At 39.5% G+C, this 12,297-nt stretch overlaps 1 protein-coding gene across 2 annotated transcripts; it reads right to left on the reverse strand.

Annotated features, from left to right (window-relative positions):
- Positions 1 to 5,662: 5,662 nt before the first annotated feature.
- Positions 5,663 to 12,055, reverse strand: LOC146635238 (uncharacterized). Of its 2 annotated transcripts, XR_014905059.1 has the most exons (4): positions 11,946 to 12,055; positions 9,465 to 9,812; positions 6,389 to 7,620; positions 5,663 to 6,122 (listed from the first exon to the last, which is right to left on the reverse strand). XR_014905059.1 is itself a non-coding variant. In XM_085346310.1 (3 exons), the coding sequence occupies exons 1-3, from the start codon at positions 11,998 to 12,000 to the stop codon at positions 7,451 to 7,453; spliced, it is 573 nt and encodes a 190-aa protein (XP_085202436.1). In that variant the 5' UTR covers positions 12,001 to 12,055; the 3' UTR covers positions 5,663 to 7,450. The 2 variants fall into 2 exon arrangements, 1 of the variants encoding a protein (XP_085202436.1); XM_085346310.1 differs by having other exon boundaries at positions 5,663 to 7,620.
- Positions 12,056 to 12,297: the final 242 nt, after the last annotated feature.

Here is a 12,297-nt window from a genome sequence, read left to right on the forward strand (position 1 = left end):
GGATATCCTGAAGTTAATTTTCATGTCCTCGCTTTTCTACTCTGAGCAGTCAAAGCGCTTTATACAACAAATTCATTTACACGAGCACTTCTTCCAGTCTCTTAAGTGCTCAATCTAACATTCATACACATTCACACTCCAATGGATGCATCGGAGAGCAACACAGGGTTAGTATCTTGCCCAAGGATATTTGGCATGCAGACTGGAGCAGCCTGGGATCGAACCACCGACCTTCTGGTTAGCGGCCACCTGATCTACAGCCTGCCTTCCTGTATGGAAATTCAAGTGTGCCAGGACTCACAGGTGATTGGCTGGCCAGGGACCTATGCCCGCCCAACTGCATGCAGATCGGAGTGTGCCAGTCCACACACGCCATTGGCTGCTGCGGGATCCTCGAATGCAGCGGACCAATGACGCGGCTGCCTGCGTTTACCTAGGAATACAAAAGGCTGAGGATTCTTCGCTCGTGGGGGACTCTTTGATTTGAGCAGACTGTGCAGGCTGTCCCTCCTGCCTCTGGCCTCGGTTTTTGAGAGAGTGTTCTTGTGTTATTTTTTTCAATCATGTAAGACAAACGAGCTGAACTGTAACACCAGCAAGTGCCAAAAGACAATTTTCACAGATTTCTTCAAATTGTTTTCTTTGGTGCAAAAAACAGACTGTGTGGATTTTTCCATATTACTAACATGCCAATTTGTTTGTTGTGATTTATTATCAGCCAGACTCATATTTTCTTTAAATGACAAATTTATTTAAGACGGAGTGATTTATCTAAGTCTGGGATGGTACGTGTTAACAGCCGCTCATAGATCCTACCTGCCGGATCTTCTTTTCATTGATATTGCTATTATGACTGATGAAGCCGAGCTGGTGAGTTTCTGTGTTAACTAAGTAACATGTTGTTACAGGAAAAATGATTCTATGTTTCTTTACCTTCTTTTAAATGTGCAAAGATGCCCTTTGTCTATGGTTAGATTAGTTTAGAATTATCCTTTTAGACTTTCCCAGCAAAGACATACTGTTTTGGGACATATTGTTTTAGATTGTTTTATCTCTCACAGCTTTCTCCCAGCTCTCTGCTGACGAGACTAGCGCCACATATGGAGTTGTTTATTTTATCTGTTTATTATTTTCTTATCGTGTTCTCACTGTCTCTGTGATTTGTGCCTATAAAAAGTGCCAAGCCTCTGTTCACGATGTGAGTTGTTCTTAACAGCTTACCCGTGCGCACGTTAAAGCATAAAAAGTAACTTTGTCTCATTGTGTCTTTATTTCTCCTGGGTCTTTTACAGAGTTTTCCCCCAACACATGTTAAAGCTATAAATATGACTATTACTAAACTGTACTGTCATTAATAGTGTTGCTTTGTTAATGTTGTGTGGTTGTTTTATTTTGTGTCTTTCAGTTGATTACCTGGCTTCTGTAAAGGCACGGTTACTGTACTGGTGTTAGTTTATGCTTGTGCAATAAAACTTATAAAAGGCAGCAATCAGAGTACGACACAGTTTCATCAGTTAAAACACACCCTTACGGTGGGAGTTTACTAATTTAAAGGTAGTTAGCTTAGTAAAAACCGTACACAGACAAACAGTCCAGCAAACATTTTCACATTTTATTTTTACATTTCCAATAATTAATGATTATTTTTTTTAAAGTTGTATAAAAATGATCCAAATTAGAAGTTTTGTCTTTAACTCCTCAACGTCTGACCAACAATCATGCTGAGCTTTGTATTTATCTGTAACGGAACTTTTCCCAAACAAAGAGTTTGTGCTTCAAATGTTTCTACTGTAAATAAAGTTCCTGTTGATATGATTGTTGTTGTAAATAAATCTGAAGCTGGAATCAAAGTAATCCATGTTTTGTTTTCTTGCAGATTTCAGACAATTTTACAAAAAATATTAAGAATAAATCCCATAAACTGTCAAAGTTTATAAACAAAACAGCTGTTATAAATGTTGTAAAACACATGTTTTAATTTGTTAGGCTGGTCGTTTATGACTACAGAGAGAAAGAACAAAGGATTTAACTGATGTGATATAAATCATGCTCTGATGTGCAGACATGGAAACACAGAAAACCTCATTCACATGTTTCACACATCACACTGATTTTGATGTTTTCTTTCCACTAATGTGACAAAAACGTCCTTCATGCATCTCCAGCTGGTTTCTTGACCATGACGATGAGTTCACTGTACTCAGGTCGCCTCCACAGTCTCCACATCTCAAACAAATGTGTTGGAACGAGATATTCACATCATGTTCATGTTGTGCTCTAATTGGCTCTCAGGTCAGCTGTTACACCATCTCTAAATGACCTCCACCTCCTGCCACTGGATGTGGTGAAAGGTGGAGTATTCAGAGGATTACAGTCAAAGTAAATCAGTATGAGGTCAACATGGCGAGAAACACTTTGGTGTTTAAAGTGACAGATCTTTGACACTAGGAGGAGAATATAAAGGGACAAATGGTTCACGTGGCTCTACAAAGGCCTTTATATACACTTCATATCCAGTTATAATTTAAAGCAAAATTCTTCTGAGTTAACATCCTGTAGATTTGGGACTAATCCTCTTTCTCCATGGATCCAGTGCTGGTGACTAATCTAGAACTGGTTCTGTGTTCCCATCAGGAAAAGTGTGTTTCTGCTGAGAGGTGGAGTTCACCTTATTGCCAGTAGAGGGCAGCATCAGAGCTCGGTTTGATCACAGCACTGAGCTGCTGGTCCATCTTTATAGAAACTTGCTCCTGAGCACTTCAGTCGTGACTCTCACCTCTGCTGGTCTGAACTTATTGAACCAGCGACGTCTCCAGACTGTCTAACACTGAATGACGTCACAGATGTTTACGACCTCAGCACACACTGCACAGGAACTAAGACTCACGTGTGCAGCTTAAAATTAAAATTATGTGTTGGCGCTATTGATGTGCAGTGTTGGTCAAGTTACTTGAAAAAAGTAATCAGTAACTAATTACTGATTACTTCCCCAAAAAGTAATCCCGTTACTTTACTGATTTCTTATTTTCAAAAGTAATTAATTACTTAGTTACTTTTTAAAACACGATTTACAAACCTGAAGAGGTGATAAAGCGATAGATCTTTCAGCCCAATTCTACTTTTTCTGCATAATCCATCATACAAAATGTAATCAAATGGAAAAGTCTCTTTTTAAAACTTGTTTCATTAGTTTTAATCTTTTAACTTTATGCATCAAGCAAAAATTTCATTACATGCAACATTGACTGACTTGAAGAAATTAGTTTAACATTTAAACCTATTTTCTGCACATTCCAGCACATAAAATAAAATATTTTTTGTGTTTACACTCAGTCTTTCAAATAGATGCAAGTAAAACACAGCAGAAAATAAATAAAGTCAAAGACTCAGCGGTCCTGTTGCTCTATTTTCACCTGTAAAGCAGGAGTAGGGTAGGCGGAGGTTTACGGTCAGTTGAAGAATCCGCGAGTTTCTCTGTGAATTTAGGTCCTAGTGCACTCGGTGCTTGCTTGGAAGTTTAGGGTTTTTTTCGCTGTAAAAAGAAGTTTTCTTCCCACGCACAATGGACACTAATGTTTTTGTCACTTTTTATGGAATCAAACTCAAAGTAAGGTCAGTGCTTCCACGCTTTAAACGCTGCACGCTCATACTCTCTCCCACACTTGATATATTATCCATTGTTGATCTGCACACAGCTGTTGCCACGAACGTCGCACTTGCTTACGTCACTGTCATGAGACATTCTCGCAAAAAAAAAAATCATGGTTTTAGTAACGCAGCGTGCTTACGGGAAAGTAACGGTAATCTAATTACCGTTTTTGCAATAGTAATCCCTTACTTTACTCGTTACTTGAAAAAAGTAATTGGACAGGTGTAACAGTGTACATAATAAAGCCCCAAGAGTGTTTTTGATATTTATTTCTGACATGTGAAAAACATTTTTTAAAGAATATGTTTCAAAGTTAATTAATTCATGAGAATAAAATCTAATGTTTAATTAAAGCTTCAGTGACAAACTACAGCCAACAGGTGGCAGCACATCTCTCTTCCCCTCATGAGCACAGCCACTTTACCACCATCACTGCTCACTACAAGGCCTGTTTCTGTTTTGCTCCAAGTTTAAAACTCAGGGGGAAGAAACAGATGTTCATGTTCAGGGGCTCTCCTGCATGCGCACACACACACACACACACACACACACACACACACACACAGTGTCCATAGGTTTAGTTTAATTATTTATTCTGGCCGCATCCTGTTCACAGCACCAGCTGAAACCAAAGAAAGTACAGCAACAATCTGATGATCTGATTCTGGGGGTCGTGCAGTTGTTTATGTGGCTGTTTTTGTCAAACAGGAAACATCCACAGCAAAGAACATTAGTGAAACAGCACAGGAGGAGAAAATGTGCAGCTTCACCCTCTAAATTATTTCTGCTTTAATTCTGGAATGATGATGTCATGAAATTGATTAAATCAAATTTCTGACCAGTAGTGTTTGTGCTGTGCTGAGTCGATTATTTACAGGCTGTTTACAGAGGAGTCTCCTTCTGCCTCATTTCAGTTTCCCAAAGTGAAAAGTCACACTCCACCAGTCCGCACCTTATCATAAATGTTTATCTACAAGTCACTGCAATACACGTCCCCTGAGCTCTGCCTGCGGTTATGACCGAGTTCACGAGCTGCACTCGTGGCTTCTGACTGTTCAAAAAAGGTGACTGACAGTCAGCTGCTTTTTTTTTTTATTATTATGGAAGCAAAGGGCACCGCGCGAATAGCAGACGCTGAAGATTCACCACTACCAGCATGACTTTATGATGACAGAGAAAATAAATAAATACATGAAACCAGTTCCTGTTGGAAAAAGAAAGATAAAAACAGACCTTAATGGATCCTTTAAAGTCTGGATGTGAGGGAGTGTTGAAGGTGCTGGAAGTCACGATCTTTTGAACGGGACAACTAAGCCGTCATCTCCAGAGGACGGACTCATCTGTGGCACCACGTCTGCAGCTTTCATGAAAAGCTGTTTTGGTAGTTATTATATACAGGACATTATCCCCAAGACATAAAAACCACATGTACAAACCTGACATCAAGTGTTTTCAAAAAAATTGCTGACTTTGCCCAAAATAAGGTTTTAAAAAGCTTTGCTTGCTCTGGAAATTAAAAAAAAAAACAAGAGTTACTGAGTGACAGTTTAAGTCTGGAGGGTTAATATTTACACTGTGTTGTGTTTCTGTAAACAGAGTTTTAATCATGAGAGGAAATAACCCAAGAGGATCTGAAATGAGCTGCAGCCATCCCTGCGACAGCCCAAAAACAGTACCAGTCACTGTTAGAGGAAATACTTTTCTTCTTGACTGTGCTGATTGAACTCGTTTTTTAGTTTGTCAAATAGAATGAAATAGAATAGAAATCTAAACATATTTGAATGCTGGACTTCTACATTAACTAAGAAAGTAATTTTTACAGGAAAGTATTTAGGACAAAACACAGAGAATTACAGAGTTACTCAGACTTAAATGAAGGAAGAGGAAATACACAGATGTAAACAGGCTCAAGTTAATGACATAATTTCCCCATTTTTACTTCAATCAGAGAAAAAAGGCCCCAAAGGAAATAAGACCAAACAAACAAACCCTTCACTCTGTTACTTGTGATGCGTGAGGCTCTCATTTTATTTCTGTGATCAGATCAACAACAATAAATATCAAAAAATTATGTCACAACAAACAAAGGAGAAATATAAAAACATGGTACAGAGAAATGAACATGTTCAAATGCATACATACGAATACACAGAAAATATGTATCATCTCCTAATTTGAGCCACATAACATAAGAAAACATAACAAAAAACAGAGTGAGGCTCCATTTCCCTCCACAGGCTTTCATACCTCGATCTTCCTTCAAATTCCTGATACGACCTCGTGTCCTGCTCACTTTCATTTATTCAGGTTTTAGTTTTGAACATCCGTCCATCTTCTTCCACTTTTATTTTGCTCATTGCACTGTCCCCTTTTGATCTTCAAATATCCTTTTTATTCCCCTTTGTATGACAGTGGATATTTACAATGGACTCGGCTCATCACTCAGAGTCAGATTGGATCCACAACATTTGTACTGACGGTGGTGTGATCAGTGGTGGGTAACAAAACAAAAAACAACAAGTGAAACATTAACATTGAGTACACTAGTCAAAGACATAAATTCTGAAAAGGCCTGAGAACGGATCGATAAAAATCAGAAACCTCTGGACTGTTTTCAGAGCAGCTGCTGCTTTTAGATCTCAGAGGAAGTCCCTCTCTGACCTCTGCCACAGAGCGCTCTGCAGCCTCACCACACACCTCAAACGTACAAACGACAAACAAATTAGATTTTAAACCAACCGGAACTTCACGACTGAGCAGTTTTCTGATGAGTTTCAACACCTTCAGGCAGCACAACAGGCGAGGATGCAGATCAGGAGAAAGGGATCCTGAGGCATCAGAACAGGAAACGAGCCAAACTGTCAGGGCTGAAAGCACCAACTGACTCAGATTGTGTTAAAACATCTTCAGATTGAAAATCCTCTCTATTCACCAGATTAATGCTCATGTGAAGTCCTGAAAATGAAAAACGCTGAAAGATCAACTGTGTATTTTGCACAGAGGAACAAGAACAAGACGTCATGTCTAAAAACAGCCACGCCCGAGGTGGAGATCTGAACTTGAGATCAGCTGAATTTAAATCACTGATAAGGTTTCTGATATTTACAGATCCAACTCAGAACTTTCCACAACTCATATAATAACACAATAAAACCATTATGATAATGGTTTTTATATTTTATTAAATAAATATCATGGGTATACTATAATCACATATTAGATTACATTGAGTCATTATTTCTAATGGGGGCGATGGACAGAAAGCAGGAAGGTGGCTGATTGGCTGCAGTTGCCACAAACAGAAATAAATCAAGTGTTTAAAAGTGCAAAATAAAAACTTAAAGTTAATAAAGTGCTTAACTCACTGAGAGAACTTGCTAACCGTGCTACTGTGGCCCCATCTTAATGCCCCGTCTAATCAGAGCTTACATAAACTGATCTACTCTACGTCTGTCTCCTCCACCTCTCTACCTGCTAAAAGCTCCACTACGCTCACCTGCTGTTCTCACGGTAAAATCAAGCTCTGCAGAAAAATGCACAGAATAAAGTTAAACTTAAAAGAAAAAAGGAGAAAAATAAACAGATTTAAAGTCTATAAAAAACTTGTTGCAGCCACAGTATTGATGTAATGTTACTTTTAATGGTTGTTGGGAGAAAATGACTCCCGAATGTGACTCAAGATCAGAGGAGCGGTGCATCGAACCCTTGTTGCTGTGAGTTGAGTGCTGTCAACAGACGCTCTGTTTATGCTGTCTGCTTGCTAAATAACAATGCTTCACACATCGTCTCAAACATTTCAGATCAACTGTTTAACATTTCAGGTGGATGTTCATAAGAGTTGCCGCGTGTTGATGATTTCCATTTTCGGATGAAAAATACTGCAACACAAACGCCAACAATAAGACAACTTACAACTGCAACAATAATGATAATTAAATCATGCGTGTCCTTGTGTTCTACAGTCGGATCTCCTGAAGAGAAAAACAAAAACAAAACAGGTGAGAGGCCTGAGGTATGCTGACAGCATTTCTTTTACACTGAAATACGCCTGGCAGTTAGCAGAGGTCATAACGTCTAACAGTGACGTAACTGTCAGAAAAGTAATAAAAGTATCGGCAGGCGCTTGGATCATAAACACTGAGCACATCACTGTGCTCATGTTTCAGAAACCAACGCTTTTATTTTTTCTCTCAAACACTTGCATGTGTATTAGGTAAAGTACCTTAAAGGTACCTTTTAAAAAAAACCCTCAACAGCAAGCAACAGAACGAAATATAAACTTAAATATAAATATATACTTCTAAATTCTTCAGTTTTCAGGCCCCTCTTCTGTGGAACCAGCTTCCAGTTTGGATTCAGGAGACAGACACTATCTCTGCTTTCAAGATTAGGCTTAAAACTTTCCTTTTTGCTAAAGCATATAGTTAGGGCTGGACCAGGTGACCCTGAATCCTCCCTTAGTTATGCTGCAATAGACATAGGCTGTTGGGGGATTCCCATGATGCATTGAGTTTTTCCTTTCCAGTCACCTTTCTCACTCACTATGTGTTAACAGACCTCTCTGCATTGAATCATATCTGTTATTAACCTCTGTCTCTCTTCCACAGTATGTCTTTATCCTGTCTTCCTTCTCTCACCCCAACCGGTCGCAGCAGATGGCCCCGCCCCTCCCTGAGCCTGGTTCTGCCGGAGGTTTCTTCCTGTTAAAATGGAGTTTTTCCTTCCCACTGTCGCCAAAGTGCTTGCTCATAGGGGGTCATATGATTGTTGGGTTTTTCTCTGTATCTATGAAGCGCCTTGAGGCGACTTTTGTTGTGATTTGGCGCTATATAAATAAAATTGAATTGAATTGAAATACATTTTCCTCACAGAAAGAAAAAAAGCAGGGGTGCACCCAAAGAGCAGAGTGCAGGGTGACACTGCACCACATGAAATCTGAAACTTTAGTTCATTATTTTACACTTTTAGTTGTAAGTCTACTGATATATATTGCTGGATTAATATAGATAAAACCACCGAGCAGCATAACTGAATAAAATTTCCATTTTATACATTAAAAGGATGCACATATTAATGCTACAACAACTATGATCCAGTCATATCATGCATGTTTTTCTGCATTATAATTTACTCTGCCATAGGCACTCTACAACATCAAACTCAGTTTAAACAGTTCTCATGTCCGACATCTGTGCCAGCCTCAGAGCCTCTGGCTATCAGCTCTTTGCCTTTTTCTCGGTTCACTGCGCCACCACCTTCAAAACTCTAAGACAGTCAAAGAAGTAAAATGCACTCGGCTGGTATAATCACACACAGGAAAATGAGCAATAACAGATGTCTGAATGAAAATAAAACGGGGCCAATAAACAACTATGTCAGATCAGATTTATCACCACTCACACGCCACTGCAGGAAGCATCAGCATATGTCAGGTAACACAAGTAGAAAGATCATGTTAACTGCAGACTGCAGTGATCTTTCAAACCACGTCAAGTTCGTGGAAAGTAGACCAAAAAAGATTAATAAATCCTCTGCAGTGGCAAAAGTTGGGGCTTTTTGTGTCTCTTTTTCCTTTTCTTTTGTTTTTGAAATCAAATGGTGGAAAATAACAAGCATGGTCTTCTGTTTTTACCACGCATGGACAGACAATGCTTCCCTCAGAGAACATCTGTGGGGGTGCAAAAAGCCAGCGTCACAGTTCACAGGCACAAAAAGCTCTTTTGTGCTTAGCAGTGCAGTGAGGGCTGCACTTTGGCTCTGCATGTCCCTACAAGTCAGAAGAAGAATAAGTAGTAAAGTGAACCTCTCAACTCACCAGAGTCTATGACTGTGAGGTCGATGGACTGCCTGGACTCACTCTGAACTCTCTGACCGCTGCTGAGATCACTGGTTATAATCCGACACTCATATGTTCCTGTATCGTTGATGTTGACGTTCTTGAGAATCACAGAAACGTCTCCGTTTTTCATAGACGGGTGTTTCAGCTCCACTCGGCCTTTAAAACGCTCGTGTTGGTAGCTTTCATATGAGCGTCGGTTTCGGTAGAAGAAGACGTATCCGTCTGACTTAATCTCAGGTATGCTCCACTCTAACAGGGTGATATTTACACCACTGGGATCCTGACAGTGAAGAGTGACATCTTGTCCACACCTCACTGTTATATCTGTGTGACCAAAGACAAAAAGAACAAACATTGATAAGATGTTGCGATCCATTTCTTTACGACATATTGTGTAGAAATGCTGGTGTAACTCCTCCTGTACAGGTCTTTTTTTTTCAGTAGACGAGCATATCAAGAGACATCTGACAGAAACTATTTGGATCGAGGAAGTCTTAAAAAAACATCAGTGGATTAATCAAAGTAATGGATTCCTGCAGCTCGACATATTTCCAAAACAAGGCCAGGGACCAAAGAGAAATCTGCTTTTTTTTTTTTTTTAATTTCCTCTTGATGATGCACTTTCACACACAGTGACAAATGTCCTTGATAGATGTAGGCCAGAGGCTGTTATGGGCCTACTTTTCTGTTGCTTGTTGGGGAAAGCGTCCTCCATAAATGTGCATGCGTCACCTGCTCGTGTGAATGCACAAGAAGAGAAAAGAATAAAAGCAAACTCATCCTCCTCAGTGGTTATTAACCTACCCATGTGTTCATTTACAGAAAAGAGGCTGCAAAAGCTACCGACTTAGATTACAGCACTCGATGTTTGTTTGTGTCTGTCTGGGTTATTTAAGATCACCTCAAGGGATCAAAAACCTTCTTGAAATCTTGAAATGCCTTGAGTAACAAGCTCTTCTCCAGGAAAACCAGATTTTCATCATATGGTACCAAGTGTTATGGATCAGACTTTGTGGCTATTTTAAAAGAATATTTCCTTAAAATAACACATTAATTTCCTCATGCTGTTCTGAATCGCTCAACTATGTTGACTGTTACCACATGTGTAGCTAAGAACCCACAATGACACAGATTTGTAAATAAGAATAAAATAGAATAGAATAGACCTTTATTCTCATTGTACATGCACATTGAAATTGTAGGTATGCCATGCCAACTGGGCGAGAGTGCAGGATCAAATAACAAACATGAGGAGTGTGTACAAAGCAAGAGAAAGGTCACGGATTAGCGAACAGGTTGTGAAGTCTCTTTTATTTCACGTGGCACACTCAGTTCCTTTACAGGAAAATGAGGATTGGTAGAGCCTAAATTAAGAGTTTCCTTTTCTTTGCTTCCTTCCAACTTAATGGTTTCATTTCTACCACTGCAGAAAACAAAAGTACAACATTGTGGACCTGACAGATTACTTGCACATACGCTGATGTCACACTTGTATGAACAAACTATAAACCTATGTCTGGGAGCTATGACGCCAAATGCAATAACATGTGATAGAGTTGTAACACATGAGGTCATTTTCTGGGTTCATGAAGAAATGTCTGCAATTACACCAGTAAACTTTTGATATGTTATAAAAAAATTCATAGTGACATCATACCTATAACATAGTGCACGCAACATACTGGGGAAAACAAAGGGGAGGAAAAAATTCTGATAACTGCATATTTCTTGTGTAGCTGATGTATCAGTAATCTAAATATGTTGACAATCTGACAACTTAAAACTACTGTGTCGTGTTTATGCACACTGACTGTGTGCAAGTACAACGCAAGAAGTATGTCCTGAGAAAGGTTTAATCCCTCAGAGGGAGACAAAAAACTCCCAAAAACAAACACAACAAGATCAGCAAGATGCGACTTGACTAATTATAGTATCTTATCATAAGCATCTACCGACAGACACGCTAGTTAAACAGAAGAATGAAGCCAGCCCTTGTGACTTAGAGAAGATGTGGCAAGTTTTTAAATGAGATTAACTCCACATACTCAACTCTGCTGCTCTGTGTAGTTCAGCAGTTTTGTTAATGTAATTTTTCCAGTCTTTTCTTTTCTTTTAGTTCCAGTAAGATAGCGGTGGGGGAACTCCAGACAAGATTAAAGACCTGGCAAATAACAATTTCTGTCTCCAGCTCCGGAGATTTCCTCCGCCTGTATACTCCCACGAGAGCACTGGGATCAGTTGTTCTTGGTGGAATCATAGGTTACGGCCAAAGACCAGAGGTCCTCTGGAACAATCTCCTCCAAGCTATTCGCACGTCCCGTCCTGCTGCAAACACGCTGCTATTGATGTTTACATTTGAACAGCTGTTAAAAAAAACGTGCTCTAAAAAATTGTGAGTCACAGCATTTGTCAGACTGCCAGCAGTTTTTTATTTTTATTTTATTTTTAGCTACTCACCTTCTAATGCCACAGTCTCAAAAGTCAGAAGAAGAAGAAGAAGGATGTGAGACATTTCTGTTGAATAACTCACAACTGACCCTCCTGAAGCTGCTGGAAACTCGATTTGTGTAAATCTGGTGTCGTGCCAAAAGCAGTCTGAGGCAAGGGGCAGTCTGCTGCGTTCAGGGACACACCCACCTGAACTACATCAGCCGTCACAGCGTGCTTTTAACCCTGAAGCTGCACTCAATGTTTCTCTCTCCTGTTTTTGTTGTTTTTGTAGGAGAAAGCGCAAAGTGAACACGGGAAAGTGCCTCGAGCCCACATTCATGACACCCTAAAATGATCCTTATTTAGGTTTTGTATTGTT

The sequence above is a fragment of the Diplotaxodon limnothrissa genome, linkage group LG3 (assembly GCF_057381915.1).
Source record: "Diplotaxodon limnothrissa isolate DT_005_m linkage group LG3, D_limnothrissa_male_GT1.1, whole genome shotgun sequence".
Lineage (NCBI taxonomy): Eukaryota > Metazoa > Chordata > Actinopteri > Cichliformes > Cichlidae > Diplotaxodon > Diplotaxodon limnothrissa.

Excerpts from the sequence above, each read along its gene's own strand:
- LOC146635238 (XM_085346310.1), bottom strand. The coding sequence starts at position 12,000 with ATGTCTCACATCCTTCTTCTTCTTCTTCTGACTTTTGAGACTGTGGCA. Across the intron at positions 9,813-11,945 it reads TGAGACTGTGGCATTAGAAG|ATATAACAGTGAGGTGTGGA; the intron begins GTGAGTAGCTAA and ends TTGGTCACACAG. Across the intron at positions 7,621-9,464 it reads CCTCACAGTCATAGACTCTG|GAGATCCGACTGTAGAACAC; the intron begins GTGAGTTGAGAG and ends TTTTCTCTTCAG.